Source organism: Melozone crissalis, unplaced genomic scaffold (genome assembly GCF_028551555.1).
Source record: "Melozone crissalis strain CALT ecotype California unplaced genomic scaffold, PUWL_Pcris_2 ptg000079l_1, whole genome shotgun sequence".
In the NCBI taxonomy this organism is placed as follows: Eukaryota; Metazoa; Chordata; class Aves; order Passeriformes; family Passerellidae; genus Melozone; species Melozone crissalis.
This window is the reverse complement of record NW_026535856.1, coordinates 4,434,039-4,458,927: the sequence shown is the minus strand read 5'-3', so window position 1 is coordinate 4,458,927 and position 24,889 is coordinate 4,434,039. Positions and strand designations below refer to the sequence as shown.

Here is a 24,889-nt window from a genome sequence, read left to right as displayed (position 1 = left end):
TGCTCTGCCGCAGCGCCCCGAGGCTGAGCTGCCCTCTGCCAAACACAGATGTTCACAATGACCAAAACCAGGAACTTTCTGTTTCCTTTCCCGCCCCAGCCGGGCCCCGGCACCTGCCGGGGAGGAAGTTGGGGGAGGCTGCGGAGCCCCAAAATCGCGGCGTCTTCTCCTCCTCCCTCCCTCCCTCGCTCCCACCTGGGGCTTCACTTCTCCCTCAGCGGCCTCGGTGTCTGGTGCTGCTCCTTGGGGCTGGGCTGGAATCCTCTCTGGGAGCTCTGGAGAGAAAACCCTTTTTTTTACCCAAAAACACCTGAAAGTTAGGGGAGATGAAACTGTTTAAATTGATCTCGAGCCAAGGGCTCCATGCTAAGAGAAGCAGATGGGTGCAAGGGTGCAGTCACCTGGAACGTTCCATCGGTCGAGGGCCGGGTCAGCAGGGCCACAGACAGCGGGATGAGCTCGGTGACGCTGGCCATGTGTGATCACAGGGGAAAGGTCTGGGGACCGCTGAGGACACGGGGATAGGGACCCGGCCAAAAGCACTGGCAATATCAGCATTGCAACCAGAAATACACTTGGCACAGAAATAGGATCCAGAATCCTCGTCCTGGAGGCTGTTCATGCTCAGCGTCACCGAGCTCTGCCCGTTGTACCTGGAGATCGTGAACCGGCCCTTGACCGACGGCGCGTAGAATGTGTTGGCACCATCAGCGATGATCCCAGCAATGAATTCGGGTGCCTGCCCGGGTCTCTGGCTGATCCAGTACATTCCATAATTCCCAAAATCGAACCCGGACCCTCGGCAGAGCAACATCAGGGACCCCCCGGGGGGCTGGAGGTCCCCCTCGCACTCCAGCAGGGTCATGGCCGCCCAGAGCCCTGCGGGACAAACGGGAGATGGGGATTAGAAACCTGATTGGCTGTGGGCCTCAAAGTGGGTGTGTCAAACTGGAAAATGGGGCGGGACGGACCTGAGAGGGGCAGCAGGAGCAGGACAACAAGAATGGTGTGGTCCAAAGGTCCCAGTTTGGGGTCAAGAGTCAGGATTTGGGTCAATGTTGAGCTTTGGCCTCATCCCCATCTACCCTTTGTCCCGCCGGGCTCCGGGCAGCCGTGACCCTTCTGGAGTGCGGGGGGGACCTCCAGCCCCCCAGGGGGTCCCTACGCCTCCTCTGCCGAGGGTCCGGGTTCGATTTCGGAAATTATGGAATGTTCTCGATTCGCCAGAAATCTGGGAAGACACTGGAATACCCTGCAAGTATCAATGGTGTTGGCACCACCCACCACGCACCATCAATCAATGGTCGGTTCACGATCTCCAGGGACAACGGGAAGAGCTCGGTGACGCTGACCATGAACAACCTCAAGGACGAGGATTCCGCCATTCATTTTTGCGGGAAATCTTCTGGTATAGGTGTTGGTAGTGCTGCTGCTAATTGAGGTGATGATGATGGTTGTGTCCCCATCCCCGTGTCCCCTCCCCGCCCCTGTTGCCCAGACCCTTCCCCCAATCCCCCAGCCCACACCCAGCCCTTGACCATTGATCCCAACCTTGCTCTGCCTCGGCCCCAGTTCTCACCCGCTGACCCCAAACCACAACTCCTGACCCCAAATCTCCTCTTTGTGACCCAAAACTTTGCTCTGACGGTCGGGGTTTGAGGCCCGGAGCCTCGATTTGGGTGAGAATTGGGGATTTGTGTCAGTGGTGGCTGCTCTGGGGCAGCAGCGCAGATTTGGGTGGAGTTGGGCGAGTTCAGCCCAGGGATCCTGGCAGAGGGGCCAGGGCTAGCCCCGAAGCCAAAATGGCCCCGAGTGGGTCCCGAGCTGAGGTGTGGGGCCAGGAGCTGAGAATGTGGGGCAGGGCCAGAGCAGGGTTGGGGCACGGGGACAGGAATGGGGTCAGGGGCTGGGGATTGGGGGAAGGGGCTGCGGAACGGGGACAGGGGGGACACAGCGATAAGGGTGGGGTCAAAATGATCAGGAGCAGCCCAACCATCAGCAGCAGCTTTGGCACAGAAGTAGGATCCGGAATCCTCATCCTTGATGTTGTACATGGTCAGCGGCACCGAGCTCTGCCCGTTGTCCCTGGAGATCCTGAACTGACCCTGGACTGACGGCACGTATTAGATGGTTCCACGAGTGTTGCTGATGTAAGCGATGAATTCCAGCCCCTGCCTGGGTCTCTGTCGGACCCATTGTAGGGCAAAACTACCAAAACTGAACCTGGACACTCAGCACAGCAACGTCAGGGACCCCCCGGGGGGCTGGAGGTCCTCCCCGCACTCCAACAGGGCCACGGCCGCCCGGAGCCCTGCGGGACAAAGGGGAGATGGAGATGGGGAAAAAAATCAACCCAGATATTGATTCTTGCATGCAGATCCTGATACTGGCCCTAAATTTGGACACTTGGCCTCACCATCCTCATCCTGCAGCACCTGCCAATCCTCCCAGGTGGATCCCGCACACTTCTTCTGGCATGGCGGTGCCCACTTTGGGTACGCAGCCAATCCAGCTTCTTCTGCCCATCTCCCCTTTGTCCCGCAGGGCTCCAGGCGGCCGTGACCCTGCTGGAGAGCGGGGGGGAACTCCAGCCCCCCGGGGGTTCCCTGCGCCTCCTCTGCAGAGGGTCCGGGTTCACTTTTGGGGATTATGGAATGTACTGGATCCGCCAGAGACCCGGGCAGGCGCCTGAATTCATTGCTGGGATCAACGCTGATGGTGTCAACACCTTCTACGCGCTGTCAGTCAAGGGCCGGTTCACAATCTCCAGGGACAAAGGGCAGAGCTCGGTGACGCTGACCATGAACAGCCTCCAGGACGAGGATTCTGGATCCCATTTCTGTGCCAAGCATATTTCTAGTGGAAATGCTGACACTGCCGGTGCTTTTGGGCCTGTCCCCATCCCCGTGTCCTCAGCTGTCCCCAGACCTTTTTACCCTGTGATCACACCTGGCTAGCGTCAGCGAGCTCAGCCCGCTGTCCCTGGCCGTGGTGACCCTGCCCTTGACCGATGGAACGTTCCAGGTGAATCCACCCTTGGACCCATCTGCTTCTCTCAGCTTGGAGCCCTTGGCTTGAGATCAATTTCAACAGTTTCATCTCCCCTAACTTTCAGGTGTTTTTGGGTAAAAAAAAAAGGGTTTTTTCTCCAGAGCTCGCTGAGAGGATTCCAGCCCAGCCCCAAGGAGCAGCACCAGACACCGAGGCCGCTGAGGGAGAAGTGAAGCCCCAGGTGGGAGCGAGGGAGGGAGGGAGGAGAAGACGCCGTGATTTTGGGGTCCCCAGCCTCCCCCCACTTCCTCCCCGGCAGCTGTCGTGGCCCGGCCGGGGCAGGAAAGGAAACAGAAAGTTCCTGGTTTTGGTCATTGTGAACATCTGTGTTTGGCAGAGGGCAGCTCAGCCTCGGGGCGCTGCGGCAGAGCGCCGGCTGCACAAAAAGCTTTGTGTGCAAAGGGCGCTGGAGCGATCCCCGTTCCGCACTGGGACTGAGGGGAAGGGCCAGACTGGGGAGAAATGGGCATAATTGGGGGGAAACTTGGAATTGGGGAAGTGACGGTGGAGTTTGGGGGAAAATATCTGAGATGTGAGAAAAAGAGCCAGGATGTTGGGGAAGGATGAGAGAATTCTGAGATATGTGGGAAGAGAGAGGAGAGGGCTTGGGACCACAACCACCATCAACACCATGAGCAGCAGCACCACCACCACAACCACTGGAATAAAATTTGGCACAGAAATAAACGGCGGAATCCTCGTCCTTGAGGTTGTTCGTGGTCAGCGTCACCGAGCTCTGCCCGTTGTCCCTGGAGATTGTGAACCGGCCCTGCACCGATGAGGCGTATATGGTGCCACCATCACTCCAGATCGCTGCCACACATTCCAGCCCCTGCCCGGGTTTCTGGCGCATTCAGAACATGGGGTAACTCCCGACATCGAACCTGGACCCTCGGCAGAGGAGGCGCAGGGACCCCCCGGGGGGCTGGAGGTCCCCCCCGCACACCAGCAGGGTCACGGCCGCTCCCACATTCGTAAACCTTCACTGGTTTTACCCCAAATTCCCTTTGCCTGGCCTCAAATATCCAACAGAAATTTCCTGTATGGAAAAGTTCCCTAAACCCTACAATTAGCTGCAATCCATCCATAAATTAATTCGACAGCTCCACCTGACTTTTGCATCCCCTCATCCCCATCTCCCCTTTGTCCCGCAGGGCTCCGGGCGGCCGTGACCCTGCTGGAGTGGGGGGGAGGCCTCCAGGCCCCCGGAGGGTCCCTGCGCCTCCACTGCCGAGGGTCTGGGTTCAGTTTCGGGGGTTCCTCCAAGTACTGGATCCGCCAGAGACCCGGGCAGGGGCTGGAGTGGCTGGCGGGGATCAGTTTAGATGGTTCCAGCATCTACTACGCGCCATCGGTCAAGGGCCGGTTCAGGATCTCCAGGGACAACGGGCAGAGCTCGGTGACGCTGACCATGAAAAACCTCAAGGACGAGGATTCCGGATCCTATTTCTGCGCCAACTGTGTTGATGATCGTGCTGGTTGTGAGAATGTTGCCTGTAGTTTTGACCTCATCCCAATCACTTTTTCCCCCTTACCCCCATTCCCCAGACCCTTCCCCCAGTCCCCAGCCCCTGACCCCATTCCTGTCCCCGTGTCCCAGCCCTGAACTGGCTCTGCCCCAAATCTCCCCCATTTTCCCCACAGATTCCCAACTCACGGCCCCACCCCTTCACCCTTGGTGCCAATTTTTGTGCCAAACCCTCAGGATTCGGTGCCCCCAGGACAGGTTTAAAGCCAGGCGTGCGAATTTGGGGGTTCCCCAGAGGGATTTATCCCCGCCCGGGGGTCTCTGTCCCAATCCCCACCGGGACGGGGTTGTGGGGACCCCTCTGGAGCCGTTTGGTTTCCCACTATCGCTCTCCTCACCGGGCTGTTGCAATGGGGAGGTGCCGGCGGCTCACGGCCCCGGCAGCACACACAGAACTCAATGGCGCCGCTCACCGCAAGAGGTTTGTGGCCAATCAAACAAAGCAAAGGCAGATTGACACGGTGGGGCCGGATCTGGGACATCCCCGTCAGTTTTGGGGAATGTGGTCGGGACGTGGGGCCAAGAGCTGAGGTTTGGGGCCAGGAGCTGAGATTTGGGGCAGAGCCAGTTCAGAGCTGGGACACGGGGACAGGAATGGAGCCAGGGGCTGGGGATTGGTGAAGGGTCTGGGGAACGGGGACATGGGGGGACACAGGCATGTGAAAGGGGTCAAAACCATAAACAGCAGCTTGAGCATATTTTCCTTCTGGAGCTTTTCCACAGAAATAGGTGGCGGAATCCTCATCCTTGAGGTTGTTCATGGTCAGCGTCACCGAGCTCTGCCCGTTGCCCCTGGGGATCGTGAACCGGCCCTGCACCGAATCCCCATAGAAGGTGTCTCCATCGTAGTCAATGCTCGCAATCCATTCCAGCCCCTGTCCAGGCCTCTGGCGAACCCAAGTAAAACTGGTTTGTCCGAAATTGAACCCAGACCCTCGGCAGAGGAGGCGCAGGGATCCGCCGGGGAGCTTGTCCCGCAGAGCTCCAGGTGGTCGTGACCCTGCTGGAGTGTGGGCGGGGCCTCCAGCTCGCCGGGGGGTACCTGCGCCTCCTCTGCCGAGGGTCCGGGTTCAGTTTGGGCAGTTTTGGGAGGATGTGGATGCGCCAGAGACCTGGACAGACTCTGGAGTGGCTCGCGGGGATCGCCAGGAGTGGGAACACCTACTACAATCCATCCTTCAAGGGCCGGGTCACGATCTCCAGGGACAACGGGCAGAGCTCGGTGACGCTGACCATGAACAACCTCAAGGACGACGATTCCGGATCCTATTTCTGTGCAAACGTGCTACAAGTGGTTATGGTGCTGGTGCTGCTGCTTATAGTGACGATGGCCGTGGTGGATCCATCCCCATCTCAGTGTCTTCACCTGTCCCCAAACCCAGACCATTCCTTCAAATTGTCCCCCAAACCTCAGCCCTTGACCCTTTGTCCCAAATCTCCCCCATTTGCACCAATGGTCAGCACTGAACCCAAACCCTCCCCTGCTACTGCCTCAAAACTCAATCATTGGCCCCAAACCTTCACCCCTGGGCTCCAGTTCAGGCCTCCTCCAATCAGGGCCCGGGGAGCTGGGGGAGATTTGGGTGAAATGGGCAAAACTGGGGGAAAGCCGAGAGTTGGGGCAGCAGAGGCAGGGTGTGGAAGGAACAGGTGAAGATTTGAGTAACAGAGCCGGGAGTCAGGGAAAGATCTCTGGCGATTGTGGGTATGTGGGACTGCAATGGGCCTGGGGCTACTGCAGGAATTGTCAATACTAGCAGGACCAGCAGAACCATAAGCATTACTGCTACGTTTGGCGCAGAAATAAACGGCAGAATCCTTGTCCTTGAGGTTGTTCATGGTCAGCATCATCGAACTCTGCCCGTTGTCCCTGGAGATCCTGAACCGGCCCTGCACCGATGGCGCGTAGTATGTGTTGGCACCATTGTAGTAGATGCTTGCGACGTATTCCAAAGCCTGCCCGCGTCTCTGGCGCATCCAGAACATGGAGAAACTCACGAAATCAAACCCGGACCCTCGGCAGAGGAGGCACAGGGACCCCCCGGGGGGCTGGATGTCCCCCCCGCACTCCAGCAGGGTCACGGCCGCCCGGAGCCCTGCGGGACAAAGGGGAGATGGGGATGAGAAACCTGATTGGTTGAGAGTCCCCAAGTCATCCTGTCCAGTTGAAAAATTGTAAAGGATCCATTCTGGAGGGTGACCAGGATCAGGAAGAGAATGACAAAGGGTCCCAGTTCGGGGCCAAGAGTCAGGATTTGGGTCAAGGGTTGAGCTTTGGCCTCATGCCCATCTCCCCTTTTTCCCGCAGGGCTCCGGGTGGCCGTGACCCTGCTGGAGTGCGGGGGGCACCTCCAGCCCCCCGGGGGGTCCCTGACTTTGCTGTGCTGCGCCTCTGGGTTTGATTTTGGGAGTCAGTCCATAAGCTGGGTCCATCAGAGACCTGGGCAGGGGCTGGAGGGGCTCGCGGGGATCAGCACTGGTGGCAGCACATTCTATGCGCCATCGGTCAAGGGCCGGATCACGATCTCCAGGGACAACAAGCAGAGCTCAGTGACGCTGACCATGAACAACCGCAGGGACGAGGATTCCGGATCCTATTTCTGCACCAGATCTGCTGATGGCAGTTGAGGTAACAGTGCTGGCCATGGTGACAATGACAACAGAGCAGCCCTACTCCCTTGTTGAAGTCCCCACCCGTCCCCAGCCCCTGACCAGTGATCCCAAACTTGCTCTGCCTTGATCCCAGTTCTCATCTACTGACCCCCAACCATACCTCCAGACTTCGAATCTCCTCTGTGTGCCCAAAAACTTTATACTGAATGCGGATATTTCAGGCCAAGGTTTAAGGTTTGTTTGAACCTTGTAGCCAAAATCAGTGTGAGAATTTTGGGCAGAGCCACTCCAGGGTTGGGACACGGGGTCAGGGATTGGGGTTTTGGGAATGGGTGGGGACACAGAGATGAGATCAGGGTCAGTATCAACAACACCAAACCCAGTAAGAGTACCCGAACTCCCAGCAGCATGTTTCACACAGAAATAGGATCCGTAATCCTCGTCCTTGAGGTTGGTCATGGTCAGCGTCACCGAGCTCTGCCCGTGGTCCCTGGAGATCGCGACCCGGCCCTTGAACGATGGTGCGTAGAAGGTGCTGGAACCACCCTTGTTGACCACTCCAACCCCTTCCAGCCCCTGCCCGGGTCTCTGGTGGACCCAGCTCATGTCGACATTTCCAAAACTGAACTCGGACCCTCGGCAGAGGAGGCGCAGGGACCCCCCGGGGGGCTGGAGGTCCCCCCGCACTCCAGCAGGGTCACGGCCACCCAGAGCACTGCGGGACAAAGGGGAGATGGGGATGAGGCCAAAGCTCAACCCTTGACACAAATCCTGACTCTTGGCCCCAAATTGGGACCCTTGGAGTTCATCATCCTCTTCCCTGGTGGGTCCTGCCCCTTTTTTCAGCTGTCCAAACCCACTTGGAGGCCCTTGACCAATCAGACTTTTAATTTCCATCCTCTCCCCTTTTTCCCACAGGGCTCCGGGTGGCCGGGACCCTTCTGGAGTGCGGGGGGGGACCTCCAGCCCCCCGGGGGATCCCTGCGCCTTCTCTGCTGAGGGTCCAGGTTCAGTTTCAGGAGCTACGACATGAACTGGGTGCGCCAGAGACCTGGGCAGGGGCTTGAGAGGGTCGCGTGGATCAGCAACGATGGTGGAAACTCCACCTACGCGGATTCAGTCAAGGGCCGGTCACGATCTCCAGGGACAACGGGCAGAGCTTGGTGACGCTGACCATGAACAACCTCAAGGACGAGGATTCCGAATCCTATTTCTGCGCCAAATGTTACAGCAGTGGTTGTGGTCCTAATATTGATGCTGGTTATGATGACGATGCCAGTGGTGGCCCCTCCTCGATACTGTGCCCACAAACACCCCAAAACCCCACATTCTACCCCCAAATCTTTAGCTTTGGCCACAAATCTTGACCATTTTCCCCAATCTCCCCATCATTGTCTCACCCCACTCATTTCCATGGTGCTTTCATAATTTTAAATAATTCTCAAAGGTTCATCCCCAAAACCCTGCCCTTTGTGCCCCAGATCTCAGCGGGGTCTACTTGTGACCATTGGCTCCAAACTCAGCTGGTTCTGCCCCAAATCTCGGCTCTTGGCGCCACACCTCAGCTCTTGGCTCCAAGGCTCAATCAAGGCTCTCAACCCTGGGTTCAAATGGTCAAGATTTGGGAAAAATGGTCCAGATTTGGGTGTGTGGGCGTCAACAATGGTGTCAAGGGTAGGAGGGAAGGACCTGGGCAACAGGGATGGGGATGGGACCAAAATTAGAACCAGCCGGATGAGCCTCTGTACTGGTTTAGGGCAAATTTGTTAAAGAATCTGCAAAGGAGGGCCCCTCCAGGAAGCAAAACCCACACGGCTCCTCCGCCCAACCGGTTCGGGAAAAAATTCCTCGGACAGAAGTGGTAAGAACCTGTTTATTTGACTGGCACAGCACCCCCCGCACACAAAATGAACAATACCAGCTGACACCGCTCTGAGAAAGATGACAAAATCAGAAAGTCTCTTTCGGGGGTGGTTGCTCTGTTCTCAGTCCCTCCGGCGCTGGGCCAGCTGCTGCAGCCAAACCTTTGGTGTTCCCGGGTCCCAGTCCGGAGCAGGTTCGAGATGGTCACAGGAACAGGAGAGAAGAAACAGTCCGGGAAGGAATTTGGACTGTTTAGCTAAACTAGCTAATAAGCAGAAGCAAAAGTGAGAGCAGAAGCAAGAGCAGAAAAGCAAGCAAGCAAAAGCAACAAGCTGCCAACTAGAAGGGGAAAAGCAGCCCTATGTACTGCCTTGTCTCCGTGTCCCTGATAAGGGAAACCCAAACAAACTTCCACTTTTCAGAGCCAGTCTTAAAGGCACAGAACAGATGAATGGGGATACAAGCATCATAACGTCACCCCAGGACATTCCACCCGTTATCCCCATATCATCAACATACTACAACACATCATGCATTATTCATACAAAATTTCCATCTGTTTCCCCAAAATTACAAGCAATACCCATCATGCCTTCATCACATCCCCACACTGGACCACTGAATCCAGGCCCTATATTACAGAGCTGCAGGATTCCCCCTTTTCACTTTAGTAACTTTAAGCTCCATCTATCACTTGCTCAGACCTTCGACACTTACACATTTCCTTCTCCATCTTCCACTTGCCCAGACCTTCAACTCTTACACATTTCCTTCTATCTCATGTCTGTATGGTTTAATGTACAGACAATGGCAGTAACATCCAATGAACAGTGATATTGCACATCATTCTTACCCCACAATCAGATCTCCCTGAGGTACACATCGTGTTGTTCCATCTCTTTGCATTATCCACCACGTGCAACCTGGTCCCTGAGCAAAGACAACCCCACGAATGGGTTTGTCTCTACTCGAGGCAGAGTTGATCCACACAGTCTTCCCTAACAAACCTCTGATATGTACCACTGGGACTTTGTCTCCTTCTATTACATTCAGGGACTCAGACTGGGCAGGACCTGCTCGGCTGGTGGAACCTCGGGTGTTGACTAACCAGGTGGCCTTTGATAAATGCTGCTCCCAATTCTTGAAAGATCCCCCACCCAAGGCTTTCAACTGGGTTTTTAGTAGTCCATTGTACCTCTCCACTTTCCCTGCAGCTGGTGCATGGTAGGGGATATGGTACACCCACTCAATGCCATGTTCCCTAGCTCAGGTGTTGATAAGGCTGTTCTTGAAATGAGTCCCGTTGTCTGACTCGATCCTCTCAGGGGTGCCATGTCTCCACAGGACTTGCTTTTCCAGGCCCAGGATGGTGTTCCGGGCTGTGGCATGAGACACAGGGTAGGTTTCCAACCATCCAGTGGTGGTTTCCACCATGGTCAGCACGTAGCGCTTGCCCTGGCGTGTCTGGGGCAGTGTGTTGGAGTCAATCTGCCAGGCCTCCCCATACTTGTACTTGGACCACCACCCACCGTACCACAGAGGCTTCACTCGCTCGGCCTGCTTGATGGCAGCACACGTCTCACAGTCATGGATAACCTGAGAAATACTGTCCATGGTTAGATCCACCGCTCGGTCTCGTGCCCATTTATAGGTGGCATCTCTGCCCTGGTGGCCTGAGGCATCATGGGCCCATCTAGCTAGGAATAACTGTCCCTTATGTTCCCACTCTAGGTCTATGTTGGACACCCCTATCTTTGCAGCTTGGTCTACCTGCTCATTGTTCTGGTGCTCCTCATTGGCCCTATTCTTGGGTACATGGGCATCTACATGGCAGACTTTCACAGGTAGCCTCCCTACCCTGGTAGCAATGTCTTTCCACTCATCAGCAGCCCAAATTGGTTTTCGCTCTACGTTGCCAGTTGGCCTCTTTCCACCTCTCCAGCCATCCCCACAGAGCATTGGCTACCATCCAGGAATCAGTGTAGAGGCAGAGCTTTGGCCACTTCTCTCTCTCAGCAATGTCCAGGGCCAGTTGAACAGCTTTGAGTTCAGCAAGTTGGCTCGATCCACCTTCTCCTTCGGCAGCTTGTGCAACCTGTCCTGCGGGGCTCCATATGGCTGCTTTCCACTTCTGGTTCATCCCTACGATGCGACAGGAACCGTCGGTGAAAAGAGCGTAGCACAATTCCTCTGGGAAAACTTGGTTATATGGAGGAGCTTCTTCAGTCCATGTTGGACACCCCTATCTTTGCGGCTTGGTCCACCTGCTCATGGTTCTGCTGCTCCTCATTGGCCCTGCTCTTGGGGGCATGGGCATCTGCATGGCGGACTTTCGCAGGTGTCCTGGGGTGACGTGATGATGCTCATATCCCCATTCATCTGTTCTGTGCCTTTAAGAGCGGCTCTGAAGAGTGGAAGTTTTGTTTGGGTTTCTCTTATCAGGGACACAGAGACGAGCAGTACTTGGGGCTGTTTTTCACTTCTTGCTTTCAGCTTGCTGCTTTGCATGCTCCCTTTTCTGCTCTCGCTTTTGCTTCTGCTTATTAGCTAGTTCAGCTAAACAGTCCAAATTCCTTCCTGGACTGTTTCTCCTCTCCTGTTCCTGTGACCATCTCGAACTATTGAAGTGAAGGGAGAAGGACCATCCGATTGATGCATCGAACTCCGATTTATTGATCAATCAATCCCCTTAAATAACAGTGTTAACGAATTTCATGCGTATTCTGTAATCCAAGTTCATGATAGGCTGACAGAGAAAACTCTAACCACTCCTTTTGTTTTAGAATACCTACAATTGTTTATTAAAAACAGAACCAACGTTCCCACTGTGATATGAAGGGTTCCCAAAACTTCCACATCGGTTCCCAGGGTGCCAGCTTTTCCCAGAGCAGGTCTTCTGCTTGTTATGGGAAGACCGCCTGAGAACTTTATTGTTTATAAAGAGAGTCGAATTGTTTATAGAAATCAGAAGGCTGAGAACTGCGTTAGGAACTGCTTTACTTTTCCCTTTTACTTTTCTCTCAATCGTATCTCTCATGGCCTTTTTCTTTAAGCGATTCTTGAACTAAACTCTCCACATCGAACCTGCTCCGCACTGGGACCCGGGAACACCGAAGGTTCGGCTGCAGCAGCTGCCCCAGCGCCGGAGGGACTGAGAACAGAGCGACTACCCCCAGAAGAGACTTTCCAATTTTGTCATCTTTCTCAGAGCGGCGTTATTACAGCGAACCTGTTGAAGGTCTCCACGGCGAGAGAAAGACGAGAATCTTGTTTCTTGATCGGAAGGCTGGATTTATTGATATGTGATACATAATACATTATGACTGTACTAAAAAGAATAAAAAGGGAGGTTTGCAGATGCTTGCTAAGCTAAGAATAGCAAGAAAGAAAACATAACAAAGTTGTGTCCAGGGACTCTGTCCCCAGCTTGCTCCTGTGATTGGCCATTAATTATAAACACGGGAACATGAGCCAATCACAGGTGCATCCCATTGCATTTCACAGCAGCTGATAACAATTGTTTACATTCTCTTTCTGGGGGCCCTCAGCTTCCCAGAAAATGCAGAAATCTGAAAGAAAGGATTTCTGTGGAAAAGCGTCTGCGACACAGTGTCATCGGGTATTGTTCATTTTGTGTGCTGGGGGGTGCTGTGCCTGAAATAAACAGGTTCTTTCCACCTCTCTCCGAGGAATTTTTTCCCGCACCGGTTGGGCGGTGGGGCCGTGTGGGTTTTGCTTTCTGGAGGGGGGCCCTCATTTTCAGATTGTCCTGGGGTGACGTCACGATGCTCGTATCCCCATCCATCTGTTCTGTGCCTTCAAGAGCGGCTCTGAAGAGTGGAAGTTTTGTTTGGGTTTCTCTTATCAGGGACACAGAGACGAGCAGTACTTGCGGCTGTTTTCACTTCTTGCTTTCAGCTTGCTGCTTTGCTCGCCCCCTTTTCTGCTCTCGCTTCTGCTTCTGCTCATTAGCTGGTTCAGCTAAACAGTCCAAATCCCTTCCCGGACTGTTTCTCCTCTCCTGTTCCTGTGACCATCTCGAACCTGCTCCGCACTGGGACCTGGGAACACCGAAGGTTCGGCTGCAGCAGCTGGCCCAGCGCCGGAGGGACTGAGAACAGAGCGACCACCCCCGAAAGAGACTTTCTGATTTTGCCATCTTTCTCAGAGCGGTGTCATCGGGTATTGTTCATTTTGCTTGCGGGGGGGTGCTGCGCCTGAAATAAACAGGTTCTTTTCACCTCTCTCCAAGGAATTTTTTCCCGAACCGGTTGGGCGGAGGGGCCGTGTGGGTTTTGCTTTCTGGAGGGGCCCCCTCCTTTCAAGATCCTTTAACAAATCTGCCCTAAACCAGGACACCATGTCTCTGGCGTCTCTCCTGCTGCAAAGGTGACCACCATACCCTTGGGGCTTGGGACAGCGTCTCCCCGCCGTCGGCCGCGTCGGGGTTGCCAACTCGGGACTGGCTGGGGGTGCCTGAGAGGCTCCCAGAGGGACAGAGACACTGTAACAGAGACAGGTAAACTGAACAGCCCTGGGGTTTTGGAGGTCATCACAAATTGGCCCGAAGGTGAAAATTTTGGCGTCACAGATGGAGAACGAGACCGGCGACACGGACCGAAGAAGCTCCTCCGTATAACCAAGCTTTCCCGGAGGAAACGCGCTGCGCTCTTTTCACTGACGGTCGTTGGAATTTATAAGGTTAGAGGATTTTTAAGAAGTGGTTAAAGAAAGGTATGTGGGTTTTAGATTGGAGTTTTGTTAGCACTGCAGAAAAGTTTGTCATGCAAGCAAAACAGTTTCCCAAGCAGTAGACGTGACAAACAACAACAGGCCTCTGTAGAATTGGCTTTAAGATGGCAGCAAAGTTATTTCATATATATCTTCAGAAGGTTAGCATGAATAGAACTCTGTTCTTCGTCTCTTATGAACCAGTCTTTGTTTTAGCTACCATTACGTGTGTTTTATAAGATTAGATAGAATGCTCGTCAATATGTGTTTTCTCTGTGTGATTGGCTGAAAACGCAGACTGAGATGATTTCATGTGTTGCTGTATGAGCCCTCTTAGAGGAGACATTTTGGGGCGGATCAGTGAGCTGTTCATGTCTCCTTTTTGCGTTCTGAGACTGACGTGCTGGAAATAAGAGCAAAAATCTCTTCGCTGGTCCAGTTGCAATGTTATCCATACTAAATATTTCGCCGCGGCCTAGCGAGTTCCTTTTTAAGACGTGAGTTCCTGACACAATTGGACTTATAACTGCCCATCCCTCGACAACGGCTCCTGTCGCATCGTAGGGATGAACCGGAAGTGGAAAGCAGCCGTATGGAGCCCCGCAGGACAGGTTGCGCAAGCTGCCGAAGGAGAAGGTGGATGGAGCCAACTGGCTGAACTCAAAGCTGTTCAGCTGGCCCTGGACATTGCTGAGAGAGAGAAGTGGCCAAAGCTCTGCCTCTACACTGATTCCTGGATGGTAGCCAATGCTCTGTGGGGATGGCTGGAGAGGTGGAAAGAGGCAAACTGGCAATGTAGAGGGAAACCAATTTGGGCTGCTCAAGAGCGGAAAGACATCGCTACCAGGGTAGGTGTTGGAGAATGAAGGGAGAACGACCATCCTTTAATGCATCGAACTCAGGTTTATTGATCAATCAGTCACCTTAAATAACAAAGTTAACGAACTTCATGCATATTCTGCAATCCAAGTTCATGATAGGCTAAGAGAGAAAACTCTAACCACTACTTTTGTTTTAGAATACCTACAATTGTTTATCAAAAACAGAACCAGTGTTCCCAAACTTCTGCATCTGTTCCCAGGGTGCCAGCTTTTCCCAGAGACGGTGTTCTGCTTATTATGGGAAGACAGTCCAAGAACTTTATTGTTTATAAAGAGAGTCGAGTTGTTTATAGAAATCAGAAGGCTGAGAACTGCTTTACTTTTCCCTTATACTTTTCTCTCAATTGTATGTCTCATGGCCTTTTCTTTAAGTCACTCTCCGACACAACTGGACATTGCTGAGAGAGAGAAGTGGCCAAAGCTCTGCCTCTACACTGATTCCTGGATGGTAGCCAATGCTCTGTGGGGATGGCTGGAGAGGTGGAAAGAGGCCAACTGGCAACGTAGAGGGAAACCAATTTGGGCTGCTGATGAGTGGAAAGACATTGCTACCAGGGTAGGGAGGCTACCTGTGAAAGTCCGCCATGTCGATGCTCATATCCCCAAGAGCAGGGCCAATGAGGGGCACCAGAACAATGAGCAGGTAGACCAAGCTGCAAAGATAGGGGTGTCCAACATAGACCTAGATTGGGAACATAAGGGAGAGTTATTCCTAGCTCCATGGGCCCATGATGCCTCAGGCCACCAGGGCAGAGATGCCACCTATAAGTGGGCACAAGACCGAGGGGTGGGTCTAACCATGGACAGCATTGCTCAGGTTATCCATGACTGTGAGACGTGTGCTGCCATCAAGCAGGCCGAGCGAGTGAAGCCCCTGCGCTACGGTGGGCGGTGGTCCAAGTACAAGTATGGGGAGGCCTGGCAGATTGACTCCATCACACTGCCCCAGACACGCCAGGGTATTGGAATACGAATCCCAATATTACCAGTTAGTGCCTGGGCCAGTCTGTCCCTTGCTGCTGGGCCAAAGGCAGCAGCCGTGGTGTCTATCACCCCAGAGATACCTTGGCTGCTGGAGGTTGCAGCTGGGCACTGAAAAAGTCCAGGCTTGTCAGGAACTCCGTTTACCTCAGGAGGAAGAGCTTCAGGCGATGGTGAAGAGAAAAAGGAGATGGATTCTGCTGGAGGGTTTGATGTCCAGAGGTTTATTCCATGGTTACAGAGGTCTGAACGGGGGCAACTGCTCCAACAGAATCACGACTGCATGGACTGATTACCTTTGTAAGCTCAGGGACAGGGGAAGGGGAGGGAACAGGTGAGCCACCCAACCAGGTGAGAGGGGCGGGGTCTCAGGGGGGGGATGACACCTAGACAGGCCAATGACCCCCAGGCCTGAGGGGCATCCTTTGAACTTGACCAACCACACGACGCCTTGCTGGAATGTTAAGCCTGATTGACAGGACTCACTCAGCAAGGGGGCGAGGGGGAAGGGAGAGAGGTACAGGCACACCTGGGAGGTGACTTGGAAGTCTAAAATGGGACATTACAGCACACCGCAACACCAGGGCAAGCGCTACGTGCTGACCATGGTGGAAGCCGCCACCGGATGGTTGGAAACCCACCCTGTGTCTCATGCTGCAGCCCGATTGGTAAATGACACAAAACTCGGACAAGTTTTGTGGGTGCTTTATTAAGGGCTCGGGGAACTGGGGGACTCACGTCCCAAAAACCCGAGCCCCCGATTTCACATATGGGTGCTTCCCTTTTATACATGCGATTCACAGCAGGGTCTCCAAGAAACAGTTCCCCTTCCCCTTGCGTAGCCACAGTCCCCTTGCGATACATTCCTTAGTTCACAAACAAAATCATAAATCTTCTGCTTATCTCATTCTAAGAGCATTGTACGCTGCCCCCAGACAGGTTAGCATTCTTACTTTCCTGCACCAGTTTAAATATTTATTAAATCCCTAAGATTTCCTGCACTAGTTTAAATATTTATTAAATTCCTAAGACTACCTGCACTAGTTTAAATATTTATTAAATCCCTAAGAGTTCCTGCACTAGTTCAAATATTTATTAAATTCCTAAGATTTCCTGCACTAGTTTAAATATTTATTAAATTCCTAAGATTTCCTGCACTAGTTTAATCATTTATTAAATTCCTAAGAGTTCCTGCACTAGTTAAAATATTTATTAAATTCCTAAGAGTTCCTGCACTAGTTCAAATATTTATTAAATTCCTAAGACTACCTGCTAGGTCACACACAAAACCCAACACACACACACTATCAACGGCTACAAAACTGCTTTTAACGAACCGATTCACACACAACTCATAACTAAACTATAACTACGCATTTTGCTAAATTTCATTTTCTTTTCCAACAATGCCACAGCCCGGAACACCATCCCGGGCCTGGAAAAGCGAGTTCCGTGGAGACATGGCGCCCCTGAGAGGATCGAGTCGGACAACGGGACTCATTTCAAGAACAGCCTTACCAACACCTGGGCTAGGGAACATGGCATTGAGTGGGTGTACCATATCCCCTACCACGCACCAGCTGCAGGGAAAGTGGAGAGGTACAATGGATTACTAAAAGCTTTGGGTGGGGGATCTTTCAAGAATTGGGAGCAGCATTTGGCAAAGGCCGCCTGGTTAGTCAACACCCGAGGTTCCACCAACCGAGCAGGTCCTGCCCAGTCTGAGTCCCTGGATGGAATAGAAGGAGACAAAGTCCCAGTTGTCCCTTCCTCGGCTGTTTTATGGCCTGGAAAGGCTCGGGGATGGCCTTGGGCAGCCCGCGCTCCAAAGGACGAGAAGAGGCTTCAGGTCTTTCTCGGACTTCAGTGTTTATTGGTTGTTTATCTAAAAGATTTTTCTCTCTGCCCGACAGAGGTCCGCACAGCAAGCCGGCCACGTGCACACCGCGAGCCCCCGGGGCGGTCACTTATCTTTATACTCAAAATTACTCAAATCCTCCCATTCTCATACAGGTGCACACTACTCTAATTAACTTATCCCTTCACCATTTATCCCCGTGAAATCCTCCCATCCTCATACAGGTGCACACTACTCTAATTAACTTATCCCTTCACCATTTATCCCCGTGAAATCCTCCCCTCCTCATACAGGTGCACACCGCGAGCCCCCGGGGCGGTCACTTATCTTTATACTCAAAATTACGTATACAATATTTACCTATTCTTTCCAATACCTTTCACCCTTATTGACCGGTGCACTTTTAGTAATAACCAATCCCAATGTGCCACCGCCACCACAGAAGATGGAGGCCAAGAAGAAGAAGAAGAAGAAGAAGGACAGGACACGCCCCAATTCCTCCATCTTACTTCTCTAGACCCCCCTGTACAGAAATCCTAAACCCTGTGTTTTACACTCTAATTAACTCATCCCTTCACCATTTACCCCGGTGAAATCCTCCCGTCCTCATACAGGTGTCGTCTCCCGTGCAGGATCAAAGTCCAGCCACCAGACGCTTCTGGCGACATTCCAGGACCCCCGAGCCCCCCCAAGGGTGGTCTCGGTCACTCTGCACCTCAGTCCTGAGGCGCTGAGATCCCACACCGGTGGTTCATGTCAGAGATTTGTTAGGGAAGACTGCGTGGATCGATTCTGCCTCGAGTACGGACAAACCCATTCGTGGGGTTGTCTTTGCTCAGGGACCAGGTTGGACGTGGTGTGTCCCTTTTCTCGGCTGTTTTATGGCTTGGAAAGGCTCGGGGATGGCCTTGGGCAGCCCGGGCTTCAAAGGATGAAAAGAGGCCTCAAGTCTTTCTCGGACTTCGGTGTTTATTGGTTGTTTATCTAAAAGATTTCCTCTCGGCCCGACAGAGGTCCGCACAGCAAGCCAGCCACGTGCACACTGCGAGCCCCCGGGGCGGTCACTTATCTTTATACTCAAAATTAAATATACAATATTTACCTATTCTTTCCAATATCTTTCACCCCTATTGACCGGTGCACTTTTAGTAATAACCAATCCCAAAGTGCCACCACCACCACAGAAGATGGAACCCAAGAAGAAGAAGAAGAAGAAGGACAGGACACGCCCCAATTCCTCCATCTTACTTCTCCAGACCCCCCTGTACAGAAATCCTAAACCCTGTGTTTTACACTCTAATTAACTCATCCCTTCACCATTTACCCCGGTGAAATCCTCCCGTCCTCACACAGGCGTCGTCTCCCGTGCAGGATCAAAGTCCAGCCACCAGACGCTTCTGGCGACATTCCAGGACCCCCGAGCCCCCTCAAGGGTTGTCTCGGTCACTCTGCACCTCAGTCCTGAGGCGCTGAGATCCCACACCGGTGGTTCATGTCAGAGGTTTGTTAGGGAAGACAGTTTGGATTAATCCTGCCTCAAATACAGACAAACCCATTGGTGGGGTTGTTTTTGCTCCGCAAACCGGTTGCACGTGGTGGGTAATGCAAAAAGATGGAAGGACACGGTGTTGTTGTTCAGGGAGATCTGATTGTGGGGTGAGAATGATTTGCAAATGTCACCGTTCCTTGGGTGTTGCTGCCGTTGTCTGTACATCAAAGGACACAGACATGAGATAGAGGGAAATGTGTAAGGGGGATTTGAGGGGGATTCCGGGCACTTTGGGGGGAAATTCGCGGGTTTTGGGGGAATTTGGGGATTTTGGGGGGGATTTTAGCGAATTTTGGCGGGGGATTTGGGATTTTTTGAGGGGAATTTTGGGGGGGATTTTGGGGAAATTTGGGGGAATTTGGTGATTTTGGGGGGGATTTTAGCGACTTTTGAGGGGGGAATTGGGATTTTTCGGGGGGGATTTTGGGGGGGTTTTGGGGAAATTTGGGGGAATTTGGTGATTTTGGGGGGGATTTCAGGGAATTTTGGGGGGGGAATTGGGATTTTTCGGGGGGAATTTTGGGGGGATTTTGGGGAAATTTGGGGGAATTTGGTGATTTTGGGGGGATTTTAGCGAATTTGGGGGGGGATTTGGGATTTTTTGAGGGAGATTTTGGGGGGAAATTTGGGGGAATTTGGTGATTTTGGGGGGGATTTTAGCGAATTTTGGGGGAATTGGGATTTTTCGGGGGGATTTTGGGGGGATTTTGGGGAAATTTGGGGGAATTTGGTGATTTTGGGGGGGATTTTAGCGAATTTTGGGGGGGGGATTTGGGATTTTTTGAGGGGGATTTTGGGGGGAAATTTGGGGGAATTTGGTGATTTTGGGGGGCATTTTAGCGAATTTTGGGGGGGATTTGGGATTTTTCCCAATTTTTTTGGGGGGGGGAATTTGGGGGGAAATTTGGGATATTGGGGGGGTTTTGAATTTTGGGGGCATTTGGGAGGGGGTTTTGGGGGGCGTTTGGGGTTTTTTTGGAGCGTTTTGGGATTTATGGGGGAGATTTGGAGATTTTTAGGGGGTCCCAGGAGGGGTTTTGGGTGTCTTGAGGGGGAATTTCGGGGGATTTTGGGCAGATTTGGGGTCCCGAGCAGTTTTTGGGTGATTTTGGGGGATTGTTTTGGGGGGGGCCCAGAAGATTTTGGGGAGATTTGGGGATTTTGAGGGGGTCCCAGGAGGATTTTGGGTGGATTTTGTGGGTTCTGAGTGAGATTTTGGGGGGTCCTGAAAGGGATTTTGGGATTTTGGGGTCATGGAAGGGATTTTGGGGCGGTTTTGGGGTCTCTGAGGGAATTTTTGGGGGCATTTTGGGGCGATTTGGGGTCTCTGAGGGGATTTTGGGGCAAATTTGGGTGTTCTGAGTGGATTTTGGGGTCTTGAAAGGAATTTTTTTGTCATTTGAGGTTTCTGGGGGGATTTTGGAGTCCAGGAAGTGATTCGGGGATTTTTTTTGGGTGGTCCCTGAGGGGATTTTGGGGCGATTTGGGGGCTCTGAAGGGATTTTAGGGGATTTTGGATTTCTGAGGGGATTTTGGAGCTCTGAGAGCATTTTGGGTGAATTTTGGGGTTTCTGAAGAGATTTTAAGGGGAATTTGGGACTCTGAGGGCATTTTTGGGCTCCTGGAAGAGATTTTGGGGCGATTTTGTGAGTTCTGAGGGGATTTTAAGGGTCCTAAAAGGGATTTTGGGGCGATTTTCGGGGGGTTTGGGGGCGCCCTCAGTGAATTCGCGGCCATGTCTCGGGGATCCCTGCCTCTGATTGGTTCCCCGGGCCGCCTCCGGACCAATCAGAAGCCGTCGCTGGGCAGATTTTCCCCCCCAAGGGCGCTCTTCCCGCGCACGGCGCTGATTGGTCTCCGCCCTTTTCTCTCGACCAATCAGCTGCCGCTGGTGAGGAGGAGGCGGGAAACTGCGGATTTGGGTTTATTTTAATTAATTTTTAAATTATAATTAATTGATTTGGGATTTTATCGCTATTTTGATTACTTTTTTTGGCGTTTGGTTTGTTTAGTTTAATTGGAATCAACTGCAGTTTTATTTCGTTTGATTGGGGTTTGTTTAGTGTAATTAAATTAATTTCAAGTAATATAAACTTATTTTTAATTAAGACAAATTTTAATTTTTCTAACTATTTATTTCAATTAATATCAATTTATAATTTTTCCAATAAAATATTATTTCAATTAATGAAAGCCTATTAATATGTTTTATTCGTTTAAAAAAATAAAAATTTATTAATTTTATGAATAAATTCTTAGAAATTTTCTCAATCAATAAAAACCTATAAATTTATTTTATTGTTTCAAATTAATATAAATTTATAAATGTTTGAATTAAACATTTACTTCAATTACTAAAGCCAATTAATTTATTGCATTAATTTCCATTAATATAAGTTGATCCATTTTTTAAATAAAAACTATAAAATTTGAAATTAATAAAGATATACCAATTTATTCTATTTATTCCGATTATCATAAATTAATAAATTCTACCAATACAAGTTTGTATTTTTATTTATTAAAAATCTAAACATTGTTATAAATTAATTTGTCTCAATATCAATTTTCTAATAGTTCAATTTCCTATAAATTTATTTTGAATTTTTTATAATAATAAATCACTGATAAGATTAAAATTTATTTAAAAAATAAAATCGAATTAAATTAAATTAAATTAAATTAAATTAAATTAAATTAAATTCCTATTCTTGTATTTTATCGAATTTTGGGATTTAATTCCTGGATTTTCATCCCTTCCTTGAATAAATTTTATTTTATCAAATTGATTTCAATTAATCTCCTTTATTTGTTTTTAATTCCTCTGCTTTAATTGATTTTTATTTCTCTTTTCCCCCCATTTCCTCCCTAATTTGCATCAATTTCCTGCCTCTGTTTTTGCCATTTTCTATTTTTATAAATTTATTTTCATTCCCTTTTTTTCAATTCCTAATCTCGCCCTTTCTTTCGGATTGAATACAATTTTTTATTTTAAAAATACAAATTATTAATTCCACTTATTCTGTTTATTTCCTATTAGATTTCTTTTTTTCATTTTTATTTCATTGTTTTTTTCTGATTACTTTGTTTTCTCCCATTTATTTTTAATCGTATTTAATTTTATTTTATTTTATTTTATTTTAAGATATTATTTTATTTTATTTTACTTTACTCTATTTTATTTTATTTTATTTTATTAATATTTTATTTTATTTTAATGTATAATTTTATTTTATTTTACTTTATTTTATCTTATTTTACTTTATTTTATTTTATTTTATTTTATTTTAATTTATTATTTTATTTTATTTTAATTTATTCTATTTTATTTTATTTTATTTTATTTTATTTATTTTATTTTATTTTAATTTAATTTATTATTTTATTTTATTTTACTTTATTCTATTTTATTTTTTTTATAATTTATTATATTATATTTTTTTATTTCATTATTTTATTTTATTTTACATTATTTTATTTTATTCTATTCTATCCTATTCTATTTTTTTTATTTATTTTAATTTCATTTAAATTTAATTCTAGATTCAATTTTGGTTCATTTAAAATTCAAAATTTTTAAAATTTAAATTAATGATTTCATTTTAATTTTAATTCAAATTCATTTTAATTTCAATATTTTAAAAATCCATTCGCATAAACGCGTATAAAGAATACGCTGTAATGAATAAAAACAAATATAAATAAAATAAATTTTTTGTGAATAATGAAAATAATAAAAATAAATCTTAATAAATTCAATTAAATCAAAATGCGAATAATGATAAACGAATAGCTTGTAATAAAATAAAGGAAAATAAAATAAAAACAACATCAATTACATTGAATTATTTTATTTTATTTCACTGAATTTTCTATTTAATTTTGATTTTTTTTCAATTTTCCATTGATTTGATTACAATTCTTTTATTCCCTTTAATTCCATTTTCTTTCATTGATCCCCAAAGGGAAAAAACGAAAAGAACGAAGAAAACCCAGAAGAAAATGGAATTCTTTAATTTTTGATTGAAATAATATTAAGTAATAGCCATTAATAAACGGTCATTGACTTTAATCGATGTTAATAAATGTTAGCGAGGAAGGAACCTGGCCAAATATTAGAATAAGAAATAAAAATAATAGAAATAAAACCAATTAAAAAGAAAAAATTTACTGTGTTATTATTATTATTATTATATTTACTATTATTATATTTATTACTATATTTATTATTATAATTTTATTATTATTATTATTATTATTGTTGTTGTTGTTGTTGTTGTTGTTGTATTTTATTATTATTGTTACTACTATTATTATTATATTTTATTAAATTATTATTATTATTATTATTATTATTATTACCAAAATAAAAATATAAATTAAAAATATTGCCATTCATAAACCTCATATAAACAAAGTTAACAAATTAATGATGGAAGTAATTAATTAAAAATAGAATTTAAGAAAATAAAAATAAAATAAAATAAAATAAATATTTTATTGTTTTAGTATTATATTATTATTAATATAATTATTATTTTTTATTATTACTATTATTACTATTATTATTAAAATTATTATTGTTGTTGTTTTTATTATTATTACTGTTATTATTATAAAAATAAAAATATAAATTAAAAATATTGTCATTAATAAACCTTAAATAAACAAAGTTAACAAATTAATGATGGAAGTAATTAATTAAAATTGAATAAAAAAAATAAATTGACTTTAAATTCAAATTCATTTCAATTAAAAATAATTCAATTTACTGAAACTTTGGTAAATAAAAAGGAAATAAAACAAAATAAGACCTCAAATCAATTAAATTAAACTAAAATAAACTCAATAAAAATAAAATAAAATAAAATAAAATAAAATAAAATAAAATAAAATAAATTTCCTTTAAATTGAAATTCATTTAAATTTAAAATAATTTAATATGCTTCAACTTCATTAAATAAAAAGGAAATACAACAAAATAAAACTTCAAATCAATTAAATTAAACGAAAATAAACTCAATTAAAATAAAATAAAATAGAAATAATCTAAATTAAACTAAAATTAATTAAATTAAGTTAAATTAAATAAAATCGTAATTAAATTAAAAAATTCACCTGGAAACCAATAATAACAGAAAATCACAAAAATCGGAATTAAAAGTTCCAAAATTGGCAAGAATTAAAATTCAATAAAAATAAAAATTACAAAGGAAAATTAAAATTAAAATGAAACTTTAAATGAAATTAAATAAAAATAAACTTACCGACAAAATTTACTATATGATTTAATTAAAAATGGAAATAAAAATATAAATTTTTAAATAAAATTAAAGTTATCAATAAACATATTTTAAATTAAAGTGAAATAAATCAAAATCGAAAATCAATTAAAAATAAAAAAGAAATAAAAATAAAATTAAAGTAAAATAAAATTAAACAAGATAAAATAAATATATAAATTAAAAAGGAACTTAAAGGTAAAATTGAGGCTGAAATTCCATTTAGAAATTAAGATAAAATTGAAAACACAATAAAAAAATAAAATTAAAATGATGTGAATAGGAAAAAGGAAATTAACTTCAAATAAATTTAGAAATAAAATTTTAATGGAAAATGCAATAAGAAATTAAAATGAAGAGAAAAAAATAAAATTAAAATTGATATTAAAAATATGAAAAAAATTCAAAGTGAATTATAGTAAAAAATAAAATTCCAAATAAAATAATCATTAAAATAAAATTATTATTTTATTTTATTTTATTGAAATTTAAATTAAATTGAAATTTAATTGGAAAAGAAAAGGAAAATTAAAAGAAAAATAAATTTAATAT

At 47.0% G+C, this 24,889-nt stretch overlaps 3 gene segments (V, D, J or C); 2 read left to right on the top strand and 1 right to left on the bottom strand.

Moving 5' to 3' along the window:
- Positions 1–2,549: 2,549 nt before the first annotated feature.
- On the top strand, positions 2,550–2,957 carry LOC128946277 (Ig heavy chain V region 6.96-like; the record flags this gene model as incomplete). The annotated part of the segment is given in 1 exon segment: positions 2,550–2,957. A coding segment is annotated over 1 exon segment (408 nt), but the record flags the coding sequence as incomplete, so codon positions are not given.
- Positions 2,958–4,210: 1,253 nt separating this feature from the next.
- Positions 4,211–5,577, top strand: LOC128946276 (Ig heavy chain V region 6.96-like; the record flags this gene model as incomplete). The annotated part of the segment is given in 2 exon segments: positions 4,211–4,529; positions 5,411–5,577. Coding segments are annotated over 2 exon segments (486 nt in total), but the record flags the coding sequence as incomplete, so codon positions are not given.
- Positions 5,578–6,326: 749 nt separating this feature from the next.
- Positions 6,327–24,889, bottom strand: part of LOC128946275 (immunoglobulin heavy variable 3-23-like) — a 36,832-nt gene continuing 18,269 nt past the window's right edge. The window contains 4 exon segments of the V gene segment in view: positions 6,327–6,332; positions 6,476–6,547; positions 7,664–7,780; positions 13,458–13,531. Of these exon segments, the coding sequence occupies positions 6,327–6,332; positions 6,476–6,547; positions 7,664–7,780; positions 13,458–13,531 (269 nt within the window).